General features: G+C 42.6%; 1 protein-coding gene across 2 annotated transcripts in view; it reads left to right on the top strand.

The window, feature by feature from the left end:
* Positions 1–23,867, top strand: part of fam184aa (family with sequence similarity 184 member Aa) — a 67,626-nt gene that overhangs the window by 2,761 nt on the left and 40,998 nt on the right. For both annotated transcript variants that reach the window (XM_071381818.1, XM_071381817.1), the window contains exons 2-7: positions 1,838–2,692; positions 3,423–3,558; positions 4,782–4,963; positions 7,335–7,520; positions 11,336–11,458; positions 12,820–12,981. In XM_071381818.1, coding sequence (XP_071237919.1) covers positions 1,838–2,692; positions 3,423–3,558; positions 4,782–4,963; positions 7,335–7,520; positions 11,336–11,458; positions 12,820–12,981 — 1,644 coding nt within the window. The remainder of the gene's footprint in view (positions 1–1,837; positions 2,693–3,422; positions 3,559–4,781; positions 4,964–7,334; positions 7,521–11,335; positions 11,459–12,819; positions 12,982–23,867) is intronic.

Raw genomic sequence — 23,867 nt, 5'->3', positions numbered from 1 at the left:
TAAACTACTGTCAAATTCCTGGTAACCCCTTTACAGTGTTTTTTAATGCAGCACCCGCCAACACGCTGCTTGCTTGGCTAGTGGGAATGTCCTGAGCCAGCGTAGAAAGGATTAAGAGGTGTATCCTCCTCCGCACATCCTCATACCCATATGTCATTACAGCCGATTACTGACTTTGGCAAGTTGACACCAGCTATCATGGCTGTTTTCTGTTGTGTAGCCTTTGACTAAGCCTTCAACTAAAGCGAGCATTTATGTAACAATATATCATTTCATATCCTCCAAATCTTTACTGATCAAATTCTCTAAATGCATCATGAGGACAATTGTTCTAATGCTATTCAACCAGTTGCCAGTGGGATACACGTTACATGGCATCCTGTGGTTGTATAGATGAAGGGCATGGTCATATTCATTAGTTCGCAACAAACCATTTTGTAACAGAACACGTTTTGAAACAAGAACAAGTTCATGTAGTCCCTCCCATTTTCCGTACATTTTCTTTTGTTTGGTGTTGTTGTAAATACCACGCTGGTGACGGTAATCAATAGAGATAATTATTATATAGAGATTATTATATCACTGTTCTGCAGAAAGAATACAAATGGCGCCATCTTAAAAATCATGCTTCCTTGTTAGCCCTGACCATTGAGATCTTACATAATAGAGAAGTTGGCTTTGACTATTGTGGAAACCCTCCCACTCCAACTGCTTTAGCTGCTGAAAAAGGGGAATAATCTTTTCCTAGTCTTTCCATATTTGGCTTGTATTCAAAAACTTGACAATAGTTTTACCAGACACACCACATACACTAAAGTATTTTGCTTCTACACCTGCATTACTAGCTGTTTGGGGTTTTAGGCTGGGTTTCTGTACAGCACTTCGAGATATTAGCTGATGTACGAAGGGCTATATAAAATAAAATTGATTGATTGATTGATTGACACCTGCTCATCCAACATCTCATTCCAAAATCATGGGCATTAATAGGCAGTTGGTCACCCCTTTGCTGCTATACCAGCCTCCAATATTCTGGGAAGGCTTTCCACTAGATGTTGGAACATTGCTGTGGGGACTTGCTTCCATTCAGCCAAAAGAACATTTGTGAGGTTGGGTACTGATGTTGGTGAGGTTGGGTTCCTCAACCCAATCGAACACCTTTGGGATGAATTGGAATGTCGACTGAGTGCCAGGCCTAATCACCCAACATCAGTGCCCGACCTCACTAATGCTCTTGTGGCTGAATGGAAGCAAGTCCCCACAGCAATGTTCCAACATCTAGTGGAAAGCCTTCCCAGAACATTGGAGGCTGGTATAGCAGCAAAGGGGTGACCAACTGCCTATTAATGCCCATGATTTTGAAATGAGATGTTGGACGATCAGGTGTCAAAATACTTTTGGTCATGTAGTGTATGTCTGGTAAAACTAGTGTCAAGTTTTTTTGTGCATGTGAGGAATGTTGCACACACCAGCAACATCTTAGACGAGGTAAACAGGCAGAGACAAGGGTGTGTTCATTGTTGCAAATCAAATTGTATTGGTCACATGCAGATGTTATTGCGAGTGTAGCGAAATGCTTGTGCTTCTAGTTCCAACAGTGGAGCAATATCAAACATGTAATCTAACAATTCCAATTCCACAAACAACTACCTAATATATCTAAAGCTTTTGTTTTTAATTAACAATTTTCCTAATTTGTTAGTTATGTGTCATCTATGATTTACTAACTGATTAGATATTCATCATAATCTTTTTGATGCTGTGAGGATCCTTAACTATATCCTCACTAATCCGCTCAACCCTCATCATTTTCCTCTCCCTTGTCTTTTTGCTCTAGGTTATCTACGCCCTCAACACGAAGAACGACGAGCATGAGGACGAGATGGAGTCACTGCGGGAGGCCCACGAGGACGAGGTGCAGCACATTGTGACAGAGACACATGACAAGATCATGCAGTATAAGAGCAAGATGGTCGACGAGGTGGACCTGAAGCGCCATCTGCAATCGTTGGAGGAGTCGGTGGAGCTGCACGAGCACATGAAGCGGCAGGCATTGGCTGAGTTTGAGATGTACCGCCAGCGCATGGAGGACTCGCAGCTGTGTACCGAGGCGCAACACACGCAGCGCGTGGTCTCCATGTCACGCGAGGTGGAGGAGATGCGCCACGACTTTGAGGAGAAGCTGCGCTCCTTTGGCCAGACGCAGTCCCAGTTCGAGCAGGACAAGCGGAGGGCAATTGACGAACTACGCGCCACCCACCGGCAAGAGGTCCAGGAGCTGCTCCACAGCCAGCAGAACCAGAGCGCCAACTCCACCGTGGATCAGGAGAAGCTGGCTGAGCTGCACAGGGCTGAGGTGGAGGCCCTCATGGAGCGAGTGGAGGAGCTGACCAAGGGCAAAGTACATCTGGTGGAGGAATACGAAGCCAAGCTCACCATGGCTCAGGGCTACTACGAACGCGAACTGGAAGCCATGAGGCGCACACAGCAGCTGACCGCCGAGAAACTGATGGCCTGGAAGAGGACGGAGGTGGAGCTGAGGAAGGAGTTCCAGGTGCAGGAGGCAGTGCTGCAGAGGACACTGGGAAAGCTCCGGGCTGAGCTGCAGAGGGCACAGGAGGAGGCGAGAGAAAGCAGGGACAAGACCAACAGGCTCCAGGCTTCCCTCACCAATGCAGAGGGCACCATTAAGGTAAAATTCTCATGCATATTCACTTGTGCCTTTTTGTGTCTGCAACCCTGTTTGTGTATGTTTCCAGTATGTTTCATTGTACATGTATATAAATGCCTACACGTAGAAGCGGCAGGATTTGCAGGCAGAGACAAATAAATGGGTTATCAATATTTATTTCCAGACAATGTAATAAACTATAGGCAAATCATATTTTAAAGGTTAATTTCCTTGGAATGAACTAAACTGCCCTGTGCTTCTCCGCCCATGCATATAGCCTACTCTATTTAATTGAGACCACACATATAGGCACACTTGATCTCGCATGCTCGACTAGGAGAGGAGAATAGGGTACTGAACGTCAAGCATCGAATAATGAGTTTAGATCGGTCTGACCACCAGCTCCTGCCTGCAGCATGAAAAATGCAGATTGTGCCGCAATGTTGACTGTCTGGGCCTGCGGTGTCCGTGGGAATGCAGCTCTATCTGGAGCTCTGGAGTCCGGAGTACTGATGGTTCTCTTTTATCCCTGGTAGTTTGTTGATTGATTCATGTCACTGATTGGCCAGATCTTCAATTTACCAGCTGTGAAATAATCACTGATTTATATGGGAAGGATGAAAATCAGCAATACTTTTTGACCTCAAAGTTGAGATTTGAAAAAAAGGGTCTACAAACTAAACTACAGTACTACAAACTAAACTACAGTTTTAATGTGTTCTTGTTGCTGTTCCTTGACCTGATATCTCAGAACTTGCACAAGCAGCTGGAGGAAGCCATCCAAGATGGGGAGATCTGGGTGATGCAGTTGAAGGACACGGAGTATGAGCTGGAGGGGAGCCGAGATCGAGTGCAGCAGCAGGCTACTGAGATCCTCCACAAAGCCAGTGAGATATTAAACCCCCATTTAGCTTGAGAGTTTGTATAGAGAATACTAATCTCTGGTATTTTGAATTGTTTTAAATATGTTCAATATGTATTGGTAATTGCTGAATGTAGGTTTGTAACTGTACGTTTTCCTGGTATATGGGGTGAGAGTGAAATATAACGTTGTCTGGCCAGATAAGAGAACATGTTCTTTTTTGATGAGAGGGGTAGGCCTATTAAAGAAAAAACGCGCAGTTTTTTTTGTGTGCTTATTTTTTTCATATTCGCACAGGACTAGTATTACTAGAGAACATGGTTATGTAATTATTACCCCAGAATGTCTGTTATTCCAGAGGACGATTCATACAGGATTCATTTTTTCCAAACTGCCCCTTTGTAGTTCTATATTTTTTTCAATAAAGTGCATAGATAATAAATAGCGAGTAGCAGCAATGTAAAAACAAAAAGAGGGGGGGGTCAATGTAAATAGTCTGGGTGGCCATTTGATTAATTGTTCAGCGGTCTTATGACTTGGGGATAGAAGCTGTTAAGGAGCCTTTTGGACCTAGACTTGCCGCTCCGGTACCACTTGCCGTGCGGTAGCAGAGATAACAGTATATAACTTTCAGATGGAACTTAAATTATAGATGTGGTGATTTGTGCACGTGTACATAATTACCTAAGCCCATCTCCCCCATTAAACTAATCTCCTGCGAATAGGGCTAAGCTTGTCAGGTCAGATAAGAGAATATATCTTTTTTTTTTATCAAAGAGAAGTAGGATTATGTACGTTTTTAAAATACATTTTAAAAATAGTTTTTTATTGAAGTAGGGCTATGTGCTTTTACCTTTTTGAGAAAAATGTGTTTTGCAGATTGATGAGGGTTATTCGAGGCTAGTTTGATCATCCTTTTATATTCTCCCTCAGTGCCAAGTCCTTCCTCATGTTGTACTTCCCTTTGCAGTTCTATGAATAACTCAAGCATTAAAAGCAGTAAGATATTGTTGGAAAAAATGTATTGTTTTATTTAACTTTTAAGCTAACTTAGCACTTTACAGTGAGTTTTTAACCACAAGGGCACTTCATGGACTTTTGAGTGCTGGCTGAGTGTTCATCCCACTTGAATATTCTGACAGAACAGATGTTCAGTGTCTGATATGAAAGCATTGCTCATTTAACTTGCCTTTCTGCTATTGCCCTTCACACCCTCACCATCTGCTTGTTTTGCATGTGTGCCTCCAGGTCAGATAGGCTCTCTACAGGCCACCCATATGAGCCACGAGGCCACTATCAGGGACCTGGACTTGGAGCAGAGCCGCCTGAGGGAGAAGATCCTCAGGCTGGAGGAGGAGAGGGAGAGGGTGCTCAACCAGAGCCAGGCCACCGACGAGCAGCACAAACATCAGGTCCTCTCCCTGGAGCAGGTATTCAACTTCTCTCAGTTTGTAAGATGTGCTGAATATTATATTTAGCTTCTCCTAGTGTCTCGGTGTTTAGCAGATCCGGACACTGGGAAAACAGTGGGAAGTTACGCAGATAGGAAGCATTTGTTTGGCCAACATATTTGGCCAAAAACATTATGTACAAGTCAAAACTTGAACTTAAAGTTCTTGATATTTAGCGGATTGACTGATCTTCATGTTTTAAAGTAATGATGAACTGTTTCTCTTTGCTTATTTGAGCGGTTCTTGACATAATATGGACTTTTACCAAATATGGCTATCTTCTGTATACTACCCCTACCTTGTCACAACACAATTGATTGGCTGAAATGCATGAAGAAGGAAATAAATTCCTCAAATTAACTTTTAACAAGGCACACCTGTTAATTGAAATGCATTCCAGGTGACTAACTCATGAAGCTGGTTGAGGGAATGCCAAGAGTGTGCAAAGCTGTCATCAAGGCAAAGGGTGGCTACTTTGAAGAATCTCAAATATGAAATATATTTTGATTTGTTTAACACTTTTTTGTGGTTACTACATGATTCCAAATGTGTTATTTCATAGTTTTGATGTCTTCACTATTATTCTACAATGTAGAAAATAGTTTAAAAAAAGAAAAACCCTTGAATTAGTTTTTGTGTCCAAATTTTGATTGGTACTGTATATTGATTGGCATGGCATTGGGAAAGGTTGTTAGCTGCCCATATTTATACAACTGTGCAATTCTGTTTTCGATGATGCCAATGTTTTCAGTACGTATGCATGCTTTCTAGAATTAGCTGTTCCCTCAGGCAGGTACCCACCAGGGAGCTGGTACAGAACAGAATAGTTTTGTATCTCAACCTTTCTCTTATTATGTAATACTCATTGTAGATGCTGTGCCAAATACACTGAAACATATCAAGCTTCACAGTAGATCCAAACAACGGGGGAAGTTTAGTGAAGAAGCTTAGCCCTTCTATCTTGTGTTTAAAACCCCGTAGAGTCGATTTCCGCGGCCCCGTGGAAATCTAATTGACATTAAACACTTTTTTCAGTTTAAGCTAGAGATATCAGTTTTGCATTGGATGTGTCTCAATCCTCTGCATCCGCCGATGCCGCACTTACGCATCTGCGTTTAAAGGTGACAGAGCTAGAGCAGTGTTAGTCAGACCATCAGACATCCTGAATATCGGTCTTCTCACAAAATCGTTTGTCGTGTCCGAACGGTTTGTCCTGTTATGACCCCTATATGGAAAGATGAGACTCTCACAAACACGATCATGTTCTCTGTTTTGCTGTACGACCACCACAAGCGTGGTCTGAAGTTGGTTCAGCCGATCTGCCAACTTCTGTCTGTAGTGTCCGAACAGTTTGGGCTACACACTAATATGGAAAGGTGAGACTCGTCCCCCCGGGACCAGTTGAAAAAATGTATGGAAGTAACGTATACTGTGTATGGAGACTGTTTACTGCCAAAAACGAAGCAGTTAAATACTGTACATTCAATACAAATAAATGTTTCCTGATCTTTCTTATATCTCTGATATTGGACAGACTCTTCAGAACAAACTTCCTTTAGATTTTTTGGGGGACGATCAGTTGTACCATGTAGTGAATCTGTTATTCAATGCGTTTGTATGGGCTTATAGCAGTAAGACCAAATGTAATTTGTTTTTGATATTTTTTTATACTTCAAGGGGTCTTAGAATGTAAAACCAAATAGCTAAATGATCCTTGGTATAACCGTATAACCTTCCATATAGCGTAGTGTATATACAAATGTATGTGGACACCCCTTCAAATTAGTGGATTCAGCTATTTCGGCTACACCACAGCCGTTGCTGACAGGTGTATAAAATCGAGCACACAGCCATGCCAACTCCATAGACAAAAATTGGCAGTAGAAAGGCCTTACTGAAGAGCTCAGTGACTTTCAACGTGACAACAAGTCAGTTTGTCAAATTTATGCCCTTCTAGAACTTCCCGGTCAACTGTAAGTGCAAGGAGAAACAATGGCTCAGCCGCAAAGTAGTAGGCCACACAAGCTTACAGAAGGGGACTGCCTAGTGCAGGTGTCCACATACTTTTGGTCATGTAGTATACATAGTTTATCATTTCTTTAGCGGATTTTAAAACATTAACATATTGATTTTAAGAACCATCGGGGTTCCATTAATAACACTGCAGAAACTGCTGTGCTAAGATGAAAGTAGCCCATCTGCTCTCTAAGAGGAGGGGACATTCATCTATTAGATTTCAGCTGTGGTTTGTTTCATTACAGCCACCACATGTAAATGTTTCATGCATCTATGGCCCTTCGGATCTGCCGGGGTGTGAAATAAATCTTGGCTATCTCTCCCCCCCCCCAAGTCCCTTCGTGAGGAGAGGCAGGGCTATGAGAAGGAGCTAGCGAGACTGAGGGGCAAATACGAAGAGGAGGGTGTGAGATTCAAAGAGGCCCAGGCACAGGCACTGGAGGAGCTGTCGGAGAAACACAGGGCGACGCAGGAGAGCGCACAGAACGCTGCAGAGAAGGAGAATAATCTATTGATGGCTGTGAGTATAGTGCACACACACTGCCCTACACACTGTTGTATACACACTATTTCAATCAATTTTATTTTTATTTTATTTTTATTTTATATAGCCCTTCGTACATCAGCTAATATCTCGAAGTGCTGTACAGACACCCAGCCTAAAACCCCAAACAGCTAGTAATGCAGGTGTAGAAGCACGGTGGCTAGGAAAAACTCCCTAGAAAGGCCAAAACCTAGGAAGAAACCTAGAGAGGAACCAGGCTTAAGACAAAAATTGTATTTAATACACTCTATTTATGCTACACTCTGTACACACACGCACACACACGCAACCACACTCAAGCCCAGTATTTATTGATATATTCATATACAATGAACTTGGTACACACCCCCAAGTCTACATACAGTGCCTTCAGAAAGTATTCACAAACCTTTACTTTTTCCACATTTTGTTGTGTTAATCTGAATTTAAAATTAACTAAATTGAGGGGTGGTGTTTGTCACTGGCCTACACACAATACCCCATAATGTCAAAGTGAATAAATAAGTTCAGGAGTGAAAACTTGCTAAAGAAGTCACATAAGTTGCATGGACTCACTCTGTGTGCAATAATAGTGTTTAACATCATTTTTGAATGACTACCTCATCTCTGTACACCACACATACAATTATCTGTAAGGTCGTCCCTCAGTCGAGCAGTGAATTTCCAACACAGATTCAACCACAAAGACCAAGGAAGTTTTGGTCTGGGCCACCAGTAGCCTCGGACCCTCCTTTCCGTGTTTCTGTCAGTGGTTCTGATTCAGCCCATATTTGAGGGGGTGCGCCAGGAGGACTTACCATTGATTCTTATGGCTCCCCGTTGGCCCAGGCAGCCTTGGTTCACAGAGAACATTCACATTTTGGGCGGGGACCTGTGGATACTCCCGTTGCGCAGGGACCTGTTGTCCTAGGCACATGGGCAGGTTTGGCAAGTGAGGTGAGAGATTTGGTTCCTATGTGCCTGATGGCTAGAGGTTTACTGCCTTATGTTATTGCTACCATTCAGTCTGCAAGGGCGTCCTCCACGAGAGGGTTTTATGCGTATAAGGGGCAAACGTTTGAGCTCTGGTGCCAAGATATAGCACTTGTTCCTTTTCAGTGCTCTGTGAGGGCTATCCTTATGTTCCTACAGGAGGTTTTCAAGTGTTCTCCATTTTAAAAGTGTACATTGCCGCTGTCCGGTGGGAATTGACGGAACCTCACCGGGGACGGTCCTAAACCTATTGCACCCACATGGGACTTGGTGCTGGTGTTGGAGACACTGTGTGCAGCCCCCTTTAAGCCTCTGGAGTCAGGAGATCTGAAGATCTTCTCCTACAAAACTTTCTTGCTCATGGCTTTGGCCTCGGCTAAATGTGACCTCCATGCGTTATCCATACACCCTTCCTGTACTCAGTTTGACCCGGGCGACTATAAGGTGGCGTTGCGTTAAAATGCGGCCTTTGCCCCGAAAGTCATGGCTATGTCCTACAGGTCCTTAGCTTTTGAGCAATTTCCCTTTTCGTCTCCTCCTTTTGCTTCTGAAAAGCAACAGAGGTTACATGCCCTGTGTCCGGTGGGAGCTTTTCGCATGTACATTGAACGGAGCCGGGATATCTGTTTATGTGACCAACTTTTTGCCTGTTTTGCTAATCCAGCTCACGGCAGGGCACACTTTAAGCAGCGTCTCTCTCACTGGATTGTGGAGGCTATCTCTCTGACATTTAGCAGCAAGGGTTACCTAGCGGTGTACGCGCCCACTCCACCAGGGGTCTGGCAGCATCTTGGGCATTGTTTAAAGGGTCTACTATAGGAGGTATTTGTGCTGCGGAGAGTTGGGCATCACCACACACTTTTGTGAGGTTTTATCACTTGGATGACACTGCTCCCAGTATAGCACACAGTATTCTTACAGCTGGGACAGAAGTAAGTCACTAGGCAGTGCACCAAGTGTGCAATATCCAGACTACCGCATCTGGCCATTGGCCATTTCATTTAGTATCTGTTGGGGTCGGCTTGTTGAAATACTAGCCTAATTGACAGAGTGAAATTAAGGAAACCTGTTCAGAATAAAAATATTCCAAGACATGCATCCTATTTGCAACAAAGCACTAAAGTAATACTGCAAAAAATGTGACAAAGCAATTCACTTTTTGTCCTGAATACAAAGTGTTCTGTTTAGGGCAAATCCAATACAACACATTACTGAGTACCACTCTCCATATTTTCAAGCATAGTGGTGGCTGCATCATGTTATGGGTATGCTTGTAATTGTTTATTACTGGGATGTTTTTCTAGATAATGGAGCTAAGCACAAGCAAAATCCTAGAGGAATACTTGTTTAGTCTGCTTTCCACCAGACTCTGGGAGATGAATTCACCATTCAAACAGATTACCAACCATTTCGAATCCCACCGTACCTTCTCCGCTATGCAATCTGGTTTCAGAGCTGGTCATGGGTGCACCTCAGCCACGCTCAAGGTCCTAAACAATATCATAACCGCCATCGATAAGAGACATTGCTGTGCAGCCGTATTCATCGACCTGGCCAAGGCTTTCGACTCTGTCAATCACCACATTCTTATCGGCAGACTCAACAGCATTGGTTTCTGAAATGATTGCCTCGCCTGGTTCACCAACTACTTCTCTGCTAGAGTTCGAACTGTGTCAAATCGGAGGGCCTTTTGTCCGGACCTCTGGCAGTCTCTATGGGGGTGCCACAGGGTTCAATTCTCGGGCCGACTCTCTTCTCTGTATATATCAATGATGTCACTCTTGCTGCTGGTGATTCACCTCTACGCAGACGACACAATTCTGTATACCTCTGGCCCTTCTTTGGACACTGTGTTAACTAACCTCCAGACGAGCTTCAATGCCATACATCTCTCCTTCCATGGCCTCCAACTGCTCTTAAATGCAAGTAAAACTAAATGCATGCTCTCAACCAATCGCTGCCCGCCCGTCCAGCATCACTACTCTGGACAGTTCTGACTTAGAATATTTGGACAACTACAAATACCTAGGTGTCTGGTTAGACAGTAAACTCTCCTTCCAGACTCACGTTAAGCATTTCCAATCCAAAATTGAATCTGGAATCGGCTTCCTATTTCGCAACAAAGCATCCTTCACTCATGCTGCCAAACATACCCTCGTAAAACTGACCATCCTACCGATCCTCGACTTCGGCGATGTCATTTACAAAATAGCCTCCAACACTCTACTCAACAAATTGGATGCTGTCTATCACAGTGCCATCCGTTTGGTCACCAAAGCCCCATATACTACCCACCACTGCGACCTGTCCCTCAAGTTAAGCACAGAAATGTCAATGACTGTCAGGCAAATTTAAAGTTTTCTTTAAACAGCAGTCTCAGTGCGTGATTGAGTTATATAATCTATAATCTTTATTAAAATAAAATGTAGTCTAATAAAGTTATTTAAAATTGCACATATTATATTAATTTGCCATTTTTTATTAAGGTTTTAATGAAATATAGACCTACTAGTCCTTTATTCTTGAATTATTTTACATTCATCAGCCTTATGATTTCCGGTGCTCTTGATAGGTCGTTATTTCATTGGGGGCGGGAATAGAAAACCTAGACGAAGAAAGTTGCAGCTGTCCGTTATCAATGTGAGATCAGCTAAATCACTGGTTTGTTCTTGTGGGTTTTGCATTGCAATCAAGCTTATTTTAGCACGATGATGCATTTAATCTCCCTTCAGTATCCTTTTAAGAAAACCAGTGTTCCATGCGAAGTTCAGCTTCTTTGTTGCATCTCAAACTCATCTGGGTATTGACTGTCACTTTAGGAAATGGGGCAGGAGTTTGAGATTCGGCGACTCTCATTGGAGGAGCAGAAGAACTGTCTCCAACAGCAACTGGACAACCTGAAGAAGGAGCTTTCTGCCAAGCTCAATATAGCCAATCAAGAGGTAAGGAAAGTCTTTGACATAAAGCAGGTTTCCATCCAATTATGCAATTAACGTACCTGTCAGATAAAAAAAACTCACGACAGGCCAGATTACAACTCTCAAATTGGCAGTACATTTCCTAAACGTCGACAAAACAAAATTGGCTAGAGAAGGGCCAATAATTTTTTTTGTCGGTGATTAGATAATGCGACAAATTGCAGTGGAAACTATTTCTTGGGCGATTGCTGATATAATTACCACCATATTGAGCTATGTTATGTGGTCCTCCCACTACCTCTACTTGAAGAAGCATGCACAGTTTAGTAGGCTTCAGATAAAATACGTTATGATGAACTTCACAGGGTGGTGAAAGTGCACCAGTAGCTCAAGGGTTAATTGGTAAGCTGGTGACATTATGATCGATGCTTGCCTGCCAATTGACAAATACTAATTATCTCGTTCTTATGTAGACCTCCCTCTGCCCTGTATCTGCGAGCTGTTGGCAAAAGCGCATGTCAAGACCAGTCAGCACATTTGCTGTTTATCAGACTTTTTGTACCAAAACCATCGATAGAGTTAAAAGTGGGATGGAAACGCACATCATTTCAGTTTTTTTAGTCTGTAAATTAAAAGTTATATGACAATGTGATTTTTGTGTGCGCTACATCATTATGCACAGCCTTTGATTTGCAAGAAGCCAGTTTGATGGAAATCCACTGTTGCTGGTAAAATGTGCATATTAATTTGTGCAAACTAAAATCTTGAAAATCGTTCCACAAATTGATGGCTGATTTCTTTAAAAGTCCTTATTAGCAGTTTAATTCATGTTTATCTTCATTACAGCAAACTTAACTGATTCATGGTATCGTATCCCATTGTGTTCTCTGTTACTGTACTCAGTGCAGCCGTAGTACATGGATTGGAAACTAGCTTGAGCATCTGCATCTTACAATTTGCTTAATGCAAAATTGTACCTTCTGTCAAATAGACATTCGGAAAAATCCAACACCAATGGCATGGCAAGGGTTGCAAAGCTACCGGTAATTGACTAAAGTTCCAGTAACTAAAGTTACTGGAATAAAGTTACTTGCTTGTAAGCATTTCACTGTAAGGTCTACAGCTGTTGTATTCGGCTCATGTGACAAATACCATTTGATTTGAATTACTGTGATACTGTGATATTCTGAAGTACCCAAAACAGCCACTAAATGTCCTGTGATAGATCACATAAAATCCTTAAGATACCAACATTCTTGTAGTTTTCTGGTAAATTTAGAACATTTACAGTAATATACCCTTCCCTTTTGCAACCTCTCTGCCACTACTACCTGATTTGGTCCTTGAGTTGCACGACATCTGACCTCATTCCCCGTCCACTGCAGGTGTCTCACCTTCAGGAGTTGGTGAAGGAAGGGGAGCAAAACCTTGGCTCTGCACACAGCCACATCTCCAGTCTGAAGGACACCCAGGAGAAACTATGCATTGAGCTGGACACCACCAGAGCCAGAGTGAGAGAGACCAGCAACCTGCTCACTGACCTGCAGGTAAGACTTTTGAGAAGATGTGCCTTATGCTCAGATCTAGGATCAGCTTGCCTCACCAAATCCTCACACACTATTTTGTGCATACCATCAAATTATATTACAAAATGTCTGATTCATTTACTTCCAGTTAATTTAATTCCTAAATCAACACTAGTACACTGAAAATAAACACTAGGTAACTGCTGCTTTACTCATACTCACTTATTCTCTGCTCAAAAAATAAAAATAAAAAAAATACAGAAATCTTGGCAAATCTTGGCAAGGAAAGGAAGACCCAGAGTTACCTCTGCTGCAGAGGATAAGTTCATTAGAGTTACCAGCCTCAGAAATTGCATCCCAAATAAATGCTTCACAGAGTTCAAGTAACAGACACATCTCAACATCAACTGTTTAGAGGAGACTACGTGAATCAGGCCTTCATGGGTGAATTGCTGCAAAGAAACCACTACTAAAGCACACCAATAAGAAGAAGATACTTGCTTGGGCCAAGACACTCAAGCAATGGACATTAAACTGGTGGAAATCTGTCCTTTGGTCAGATGTGTCCACATTTGAGATTTTTGGTTACAACCGCTGTGTCTTTGTGAGACGCAGAGTAGGTGGCCGGATGATCTCTGCATGTGTGATTCCACCGTGAAGCAAGGAGAAGGAGGTGTGGGGGTGCTTTGCTGGTGACACTATCAGTGATTTATTTTGAATTCAAGGCACACTTAACAAGCATTGCTACCATATCATTCTGCAGCGATACCCCATCCCATCTGGTTTGCGCTTAGTCCCACTATCATTTGTTTTTCAACAGGACAATGACGAAATACACCTCCATGCTGTTTAAGGGCTATTTGTATATGAAATGGATGGCTGTTGAAAAATATTTTGCTGTAAAAGTGGTTAAATTTATAGATATTGTGACACACACCCTAAACTCAAAAAGTGCAGAATAATGCCTGGTTGGAAGGGGGATGGACAAAAATGTGGAATACAAGTAGTCAGTTGTCTGCCCTACATACACAAACAAACAGCATCAGGAAATCTTAATTCATCTTGGAAATATAGACATACCATCGGCGGAATCGTCAACTATTAATATCTATGATGAATGTAAGCTTTACTTTTTGGTAGCTGATTTAATAGACAACTTTCCAAGTCAAATTCTGCCTGACAAAATACATATAGTTCCACATGTTTTTGTGTGTGTTATGGCTAGTATAATCTGCTCTGAGGAAAACGAGTGGGTTCAGACATCGGAATTCGATTTTTTTTGAGGTCCAAGGATCCTTGAGGGATTTTGTATTTTTAGACCCTACTCTAGTAATTAAGTCGGGAGCCACCACAGATGATCTTTGGGGCCATTGTGGATTTTGTCTCAAATTCAATATGGTATCCAAAATCCCATATGGCCGCCATAATACCATTTGATGGAGGTTAAATCATGTGTAATTATGTATTTTGTATATAAGAGGCATTTTTTTCAGGATTGTGTACAACTCTCATGCCCATAAAGACTATTTTGCTGTAAATCCATTTTATTTTGAATCCAAAATGGCCAGCATGATTACACTCAAACTCCTTTGCCTGCATATAAGTTGCCCTTGTTTATATTGTATTGAATGTGTTATTCTGTCTTTAAAAGGGTTTCATAAGGCACTTGGTATATCTAGGACTACGAGTGGCACTGCCATGCCTCTGTTTTTGAATACGTGAAGCCAAGTAGCTTTTCAATGTCTGTTAATATTTACAGTCCATTTGGAAAATATTCAGACCCCTTCATTTATTCAAAATTTTGTTTCGTTTTTCCTCAATCTACACACACAACCCCAATAATGACAAAGCAAAAACAGGTTTTTAGAAATGTTTGCTAAGTTCTTGTTGAAGCACCTATGGCAGCGATTACAGCCTTGCGTCTTCTTGGTTATGACGCTACAAGCTTGGCACACCTGTATTTGGAGAGTTTGTCCTATTCTGCTCTGCAGATCCTCTCAAGCTCTTTCAGGTTGTATGGGGAGCGTTGCTGCACAGCTATTTTCAGGACTCTGCAGAGATGTCCGGGCTCTGGTTGGGCCACTCAAGGACATTCAGAGACTTGTCCCGAATCCACTCCTGCGTTGTCTTGGTTGTGTGCTTATGGTTATTGTCCTGTTAGAAGGAAAACTTTCGCCCCAGTCTGAGGTCTTGAATGTTCTGGAGCAGGTTTTCATCAAGGATCTCTCTGTGCTTTGCTCCGGTCATCTTTCCCTCGATCCTGACTAGTCTCCCAGTCCCTGCCGCTGAAAAACATCCCCACAGCATGATGCTGCCACCACCATGCTTCACTGTAGGGATGGTATCAAAAATCGAACCAAATCGTATTAGTCACATGCGCCGAATACAACAGTGAAATGCTTACTTACGAGCCCCTGACCAACAATACAGTTTAAAAAAAAATACAGATAAGAATAAGAAATAAAAGCAGCAAGTAATTATAGAGCAGCAGGAAAATAACAATAGTGAGACTATATACAGGGGGTACTGGTACAGAGTCAATGTGTGGGGGCACTGGTTAGTTGTGGTAATATGTACATGTAGGTAGAGTTATTAAAGTGACTATGCATAGATGATAACAACAGAGAGTAGCAGCGGTGTAAAAGATGGGGGGGGGGGCAATGCAAATAGTCTGGGTAGCCATTTGATTAGATGTTCAGGAGTAGAAGCTGTTTAGAAGCCAGGTGATGAGTTGTGGCTGGTTTCCTCCAGATGTGACGCTTGGCATTCAGGCCAAAGAGTTCAATCTTGGTTTCATCAGACCACAGAATCTTGTTTCTCAATGTCTGAGAGTCCTTTAGGTGCCTTTTAGGAAAACTCCAAGCGGGCTGTCATGTGCCTTCTACTGATGAGAGGGTTCCGTCTGGCCACTCTACCATAAAGGCCTGATTGGTGGAGTGCTGCAGAGATCGTTTTCCTTCTGAAAGGTTCTCCCATCTCCACAGATGAACAGTGAAGAGGCAACTCTGGGATGCTGGCCTTCTAGGCAGAGTTTCAAAGAAAAAGCCATATCTCAGACTGGCCAATAAAAATAAAAGATTAAGATGGGCAAAAGAACACAGACACTGGACAGCGGAACTCTGCCTAGAAGGCCAGCATCCCGGAGTCACCTCTTCACTGTTGACGTTGAGACTGGTGTTTTGCGCATACTATTTAATGAAGCTGCCAGTTGAGGACTTGTGAGGTGTCTGTTTATCAAACTGGACACTCATGTATTTGTCCTCTTGCTCAGTTGTGCACCAGGGCCTCCCACTCCTCTTTCTATTCTGGTTAGAGCCAGGTTGCGCAGTTCTGTGAATGGAGTAGTACACAGCGTTGTACGAGATCTTCAGTTTATTGACAATTTCTCGCATGGAATAGCCTTCATTTCTCAGAACAAGAATAGACGGACGAGTTTCATTAGAAAGTTATTTGTTGCTGGCCATTTTGAGCCTGTAATCAAACCCACAAAGGCTGATGCTCCAGATTTTTTATATTTGTTTTATTTCACCTTTATTTAACCAGGTAGGCCAGTTGAGAACATTTACAACTGCTACCTGGCCAAAAAATAAAGCAAAGCAGTGTGACACAAACAACAACACAGAGTTACACATGGAATAAACAAACGTACAGTCAATAACACAATAGAAAAAAGTCTATATACAGTGTGTGCAAATGGCGTGAGGTGATAAGGCAATAAATAGGCCATAGTAGCGAAGTAATTACAATTTAGCAAAATAACATTGGAGTGATAGATGTGCAGATGATGTGCAAGTAGAAATACTGGTGTGCAAAAGAGCAAAAAACGAAATAAAAACAATATGGGCATGAGGTAAGTAGATTGGATGGGCTATTTACAGCTGCAGCGATCGGTAAGCTGCTCAGATAGCTGATGTTTAAAGTTAGTGAGGGAGACAACTTCAGCGATTTTGACAATTCGTTCCAGTCATTAATAGCAGAGACCTGGAAGGAAAGGCGGCCAAAAGAGGTGTTGGCTTTGGGGATGACCAGTGAGATATACAGTGGGGAGAACAAGTATTTGATACACTGCCGATTTTGCAGGTTTTCCTACTTACAAAGCATGTAGAGGTCTGTAATTTTTATCATAGGTACACTTCAACTATGAGAGACGGAATCTAAAACAAAAATCCAGAAAATCACATTGTATGATTTTTAAGTAATTAATTTGCATTTTATTGCATGACATAAGTATTTGATACATCAGAAAAGCAGAACTTAATATTTGGTACAGAAACCTTTGTTTGCAATTACAGAGATCATACGTTTCCTGTAGTTCTTGACTAGGTTTGCACACACTGCAGCAGGGATTTTGGCCCACTCCTCCCTACAGATCTTCTCCAGATCCTTCAGGTTTCGGGGCTGTCGCTGGGCAATACGGACTTTCAGCTCCCTCCAAAGATTTTCTATTGGGTTCAGGTCTGGAGACTGGCTAGGCCACTCCAGGACCTTGAGATGCTTCTTACGGAGCCACTCCTTAGTTGCCATGGCTGTGTGCTTCGTGTCGTTGTCATGCTGGAAGACCCAGCCACGACCCATCTTCAATGCTCTTACTGAGGGAAGGAGGTTGTTGGCCAAGATCTCGCGATACATGGCCCCATCCATCCTCCCCTCAATACGGTGCAGTCGTCCTGTCCCCTTTGCAGAAAAGCATCCCCAAAGAATGATGTTTCCACCTCCATGCTTCACGGTTGGGATGGTGTTCTTGGGGTTGTACTCATACTTCTTCTTCCTCCAAACACGGCGAGTGGAGTTAGACCAAAAAGCTCTATTTTTGTCTCATCAGACCACATGACCTTCTCCCATTCCTCCTCTGGATCATCCAGATGGTCATTGGCAAACTTCAGACGGGCCTGGACATGCACTGGCTTAAGCAGGGGGACCTTGCGTGCGCTGCAGGATTTTAATCCATGACGGCGTAGTGTGTTACTAATGGTTTTCTTTGAGACTGTGGTCCCAGCTCTCTTCAGGTCATTGACCAGGTCCTGCCGTGTAGTTCTGGGCTGATCCCTCACCTTCCTCATGATCATTGATGCCCCACGAGGTGAAATCTTGCATGGAGCCCCAGACCGAGGGTGATTGACCGTCATCTTGAACTTCTTCCATTTTCTAATAATTGCGCCAACAGTTGTTTCCTTCTCACCAAGCTGCTTGCCTATTGTCCTGTAGCCCATCCCAGCCTTGTGCAGGTCTACAATTTTATCCCTGATGTCCTTACACAGCTCTCTGGTCTTGGCCATTGTGGAGAGGTTGGAATCTGTTTGATTGAGGGTGTGGACAGGTGTCTTTTATACAGGTAACGAGTTCAAACAGGTGCAGTTAATACAGGTAATGAGTGGAGAACAGGAGGGCTTCTTAAAGAAAAACTAACAGGTCTGTGAGAGCCGGAATTCTTACTGGTTGGTAGGTGATCAAATACTTATGTCATGCAATAAAATGCAAATTAATTATTTAAAAATCATACAATGTGATTTTCTGGATTTTTGTTTTAGATTCTGTCTCTCACAGTTGAAGTGTACCTATGATAAAAATTACAGACCTCTACATGCTTTGTAAGTAGGAAAACCTGCAAAATCAGCAGTGTATCGAATGCTTGTTCTCCCCACTGTACCTGCTGGAGCGCGTGCCATGGGTGGGTGTTGTTATCGTGACCAGTGAGCTGAGATAAGACGGAGCTTTACCTAGCAAAGACTTATAGATGACCTGGAGCCAGTCCAGGTTTTGCAGCTCTTTCAGACCATCTGCTATCTGGATTTGGGTGAAGAAGAAGCTCGGGAGGCTTGGGCAAGTAGCTGCGGGGGTGCAGAGCTGTTGGCCGGGGTTGGGGTAGCCAGGAGGAAAGCATGGCCAGCCGTAGAGAATGCTTATTGAAATTCTCGATTATCGTGGATTTATTGGTGGTGACAGTGTTTCCTAGCCTCAGTGCAGTGGGCAGCTGGGAGGAGGTGCTCTTATATTCCTTGGACTTTACAGTGTCCCAAAAATGTTTGGAGTTAGAGCTACAGGATGCACATTTCTGTTTGAAAAAAGCTGCCTTAGCTTTCCTAACTGACTGCGTGTTTTGGTTCCTGACTTCCCTGAAAAGTTGCATATCGTGGGGATTATTCGATGCTAGTGCAGTACGCGCCAGGATGTTTTTGTGCTGGTCGAGGGCAGTCAGGTCTGGAGTATATCTTTTCTTAGTTCTACATTTTTTGAAAGGGGCATGCTTATTTAAGATGAGGAAATTACTTTTAAAGAACGACCAGGCATCCTTTACTGGCGGGATGAGGTCAATATCCTTCCAGGATACACAGGCCAGGTCGATTAAAGACCTGCTCAAAGAAGTGTTTTTGGGAGCGTTTGACAGTGATTAGGGGTGATCGTTTGACAGCGGACCCATAGCGGATGCAGGCAATGAGGCAGTGATCGCTGAGATCCTGATTGAAAACAGCAGAGGTGTATTTGTAGGGCAAGTTGGGCAGGATAATATCTATGTTTACGCATATCCCAGTTTTGGTCACCTAACAGAACGAACTCTGAAGATAGATGAGGGCAATCAATTCACATATGGTGTCCAGGGCACAGCTGGAAGCTGAGGGGGGTCTATAACAGGTGGAAACAGTGATAGATTTATTTCTGGAGAGATTAATTAAAAAAATTAGAAGCTCGAACTGTTTGGGCATAGATCTAGAATGTATGACAGAACTTTGCAGGCTATCTTTGCAGTAGATTGCAACTTCTCCCCCTTTGGCAGTTATATCTTGTCGGAAGATGTTATAGTTAGGGATGGAAATCTCAGAATTTTTGGTGGCCTTCCTAAGCCACGATTCAGACACGGCAAGAACATCAGGGTTGGCGGAGTGTGCTAAAGCAGTGGGTAAAACAAACTTGGGGAGGAGGCTTCTGATGTTAACATGCATGAAACCAAGGCTTTTACGGTTACAGAAGTCAACAAATGAGAGCGCCTGGGGACATGCAGGGCCTGGGTTAACCTCCACATCACCTGAGGAACAGAGGAGGAGCAGGATGAGGGTACGGCTAAAGGCTATCAAGACTGGTCGTCTAGTGCGTTGGGGACAGAGAATAAAAGGAGAAGATTTCTGGGTGTTGTAGGATAGATTCAGGGCATACAGACAGAGGTATTGTAGGGTGCGGGTACAGTGGAGATAAACCTAGGCATTGAGTGATGATAAGAGAGGTTGCATCTCTGGATGCACTAGTTATGCTGGGAGGTCACCGCATTAGTTGGAGGTGGGACAAAGGAGGTATCTGAGGCATGTTGAGTGGGACTAGGGGCTCCGCAGTTACCTAAAACAATGAAAACTATCCTAAACAACAGTATACAAGGCATATTGCTTTATGTCTCTCTCTAATGTCAATCACAGGTGTTGATTGGGAGAGCTAGCTAAGACAACAACAACAGCTAATCAGCTAAGACAACATCAGGTAAAATGACGATGAATGGGCAGAGAGGGTCAGTTAACTACAGACAGGGCCTGAGTTCGAGGCTAGTGCCGACATAAACAAAATGGAGTTCCGTGATTTAATGAACAGTCCAGCAGGCATCAGCTATGTAGCCAAGCGGGAGACATAGCAGGCCGGGGCTAGTAGAAGCGTTTGCTCCGACGTTCGGCAAAGGCCGGTTGAGGGCACAACGGATGGAATTACGTCGGCAGACCAGTCGTAATGGAACGGTGGGGCTCCGTGTCGACAAAGGGTCCAGGCCAGTTGGTAAAAGCGGTATTGTATCTGGAGTAATTTTGTTTGCTAGCCGGGAGATGCGCCTGGCTCGCGGCTAACTGGTGTTAGCTTCGGGACAAGGGCGTTAGCCACTCGGTAGCAGCTAGCTAGCAGCGATGATCCGATGCAAAGGTCCAGAGCTTACGGCAAGAATCTGGTGGTGTAGTGGATTCTAGTCATGTTAGTGAAGAGTCCGGGAGGCATCAGCTGTGTAGCCGAGTGATCATAGGGTCCACTGAGCAGGCCGGGATGTGGGCCTGGCTCAAGGCTAGCTTCGGGGCTGGGACACTCAGTGGCAGCTAGCTAGCTAGCTGTGATTATCAGGAGTAATGGTCCAGGGCTTACGGCAGGAATCCGGTGTTGTAGTGGAGAAAAACGGTCCGATACTGGCATGCTGGCAAGTATTATCCAGGCTAAAAGCTGCTGGTGTCTGTGCAAAAGGTAAAGGCCGCTAGCAGTGGCTAACCATGACTAAATAGCTAGTAGCTAATTAGCTGGTTAGCTCCTGATGGCTATCTCCTGATGGAGGTTCTGGCTATAAGGTCTAAAAAATAGCAGATCCGTATCACATTGGGTGAGGCGGGTTGCCGGAAGGTATATTTAATTTAGAAATGGAAAAAGAGATTGAAAATATATTGAAATGTATACAAAAAAGACGAAAAATACAAAATGTACACGGGAGAACAACAAACAACATCTGCACTGCTACGCCATCTTGGATACTAAACTAGTCTAAAGAAGCCCAGTTTTATTGCTTCTTTAATCAGGACAACAGTTTTCAGCTGTGATAACATAATTGCAAAAGGGTTTTCTAATGATCAATTATCCTTTTAAAATGATAAACTTGGATTTGATAAAACAACGTGCCATTGGAACACAGGAGTGATGGTTGCTGATAATGGGCCTCTGTACGCCTATGTAGATATTCCATAATAAATCTGCCGTTTCCAGCTACAATAGTCATTTACAACATTAACAATCTCTACACTGTATTTCTGATCAATTTGATGTTATTTTAATAGACAAAAAATTTGCTTTTCTTTCAAAAACAAGGAAATTCTAAGTGACCCCAAACTTTTGAACGGTATTGTGTGTGTATATATTTGTTTTACAATGTTAGACTTTTTCCTTCCACTTTGACATTAGAGTATTTTGTATATCATTGACAAAATATGACAATTAAAATCAATTTGAATCCCTCCTTGTAACACAATGTGGAAAAAGTCAAGGTGTGTGAATGCTTTCTGAAGGCACTGTATGTTGACACTGGTTATTTGCTGGATACTATGAAAAAGAGGTTTAAAAGTAGTGGAGTTTCTCTTTAAGGCTCAGTGGCTTGATGAGGAATTGAAAAACTGCATGGTTGAGAGAGATGAATCAAAAGGAGTGGCTAATAATTCTGGCTACACATCTGATTGGCGAATTTACTGTAAATTGAGACATTATTTGACTAAACTGAACAAAAAGAAGAAACTGTATTATGAAAATAAAATAAATAATATAAAATATGATTTACTTTAAATGAAATTATAGGCAGAAAGACTCATTCAACTCCATCTTTCATTGAATCAGAAGGCTCATATTTCCAATTACAACTATTTAATTGGCAAAGTGGGCAAACTCAGACATGAAATGCCAATAACAAACTGTGAGCCATCATATTCATGCATGAAATACCTAATAATGAAAGAAAAGGATTGTAATTTTGAATTCTGTAAAGTTAGTGTGGGAGAGGTGGGAAAATGATTGATGTCCATCAATATTTATACAACGGCTGGGTCTAATCCTGAATGCTGATTTGGTTAAAACTGCATTCCAGCCGGTGTCTATTCCACAAGTTACCACTGGCTAAATCTATGATGTTAAAATGCCTATTTACTCTGTTCCATTTGACTGCGCAATCCATTGTCTCATCAGACTCTCCACTATAAAAAGCATCTAGACATTATCTCACATTACTTTTAGACTAACATTTAGTTTTCAACAGCGGAGATTTGTATTAACCTTGCTGTCTGTCTCTCCGACATTTTGCAACATTGTTTCAATATTCAAATTCGATCTCCAACTGTCCCATAGTAATGAACGTGTAGTGGTCGGGAGTCATGACGAGAGAGAGAGGCAGGCAGTGTTTCTCAGCCAGTCAAAATCATGAATCAGCTGACATCATTTTTATGGATATATACAAGAAATGTCAATTTGAAAAAAGGTCAAACGAATTGAAGTGCAGCTAGTTTGCGGTCTTTCCAGCTTCAGTTTGAAGATATCGTGTTAGCTGTGTTTTTGGCTAGTTCCTCTGAACAACAGTGTCCTAACGAGAGAGCACATTTTCTATGCCATGCAAAATCGGGCCTCATTAGCTCATTGTTATGGATGTATCCAAATAAATGTCACTAGAAAGCAACAGCTTAAACAACTGTAGCTACTGTTGTTATTCTGTCTGCACTGTTTGACGTGACTGTAAATTAGCCGTAGTTGGCTAGCTAGCAAGCAAGGGATAAAAACGTTGCTTGCCAGTATTGCAATGGAACATTTAGAATGAACAACGAAAGAATAATATCATCAAAATTATGTTTTTAGTGAAAATATGTCAATCATTATTTGAATACTGTATGTTGGTTACCCGTTGTATAAAAGTGATAATGCCCTCAAAGCCGGTGTTTGGAGGATATATTGGAACTGTTCTTCTCTGGCCTAACAAAACCTGTGCTGATATATCCTCCAAACACCGGCTTCTCTGGCATTATCACTTAATGAGAAACCACCTGGCATTGACAATTTAGATGGAAAGCTACTGAGGATGGTAGCGGACTATATTGCCTGGAGAAAAGTGTTTGTCCTCAGACCTGGAGGTAAGCTTAAATCATTCCGCTACCCAAGAATGGCAAAGCGCCCTTTACTGATTCTAACAGTTGACCAATCAGCTTGATGCAAGCTCTGAGCAAACTTTTGGAAATAAATGTGTTTTCACAGATTAAGTCACAAAGACCAGTGAGGTTTTCCAGTGCTTCACAAAGGGTACTTTTTGGTAGATGTGTAAAAATAAAAAAGCAGACATTGAATATGCCTTTAAGTTATTAATTACAATACACCCAGTCAATACAAAGATACAGGCGTCCTTCCTAAATCAGTTGTAGGAGTGAACATAAACT

This window comes from Salvelinus alpinus, chromosome 33, assembly GCF_045679555.1.
Source record: "Salvelinus alpinus chromosome 33, SLU_Salpinus.1, whole genome shotgun sequence".
NCBI classification, from domain to species: Eukaryota; Metazoa; Chordata; class Actinopteri; order Salmoniformes; family Salmonidae; genus Salvelinus; species Salvelinus alpinus.
Note: the sequence above shows the minus strand (reverse complement) of the source record. Positions and strands in the feature narration are given on the sequence as shown.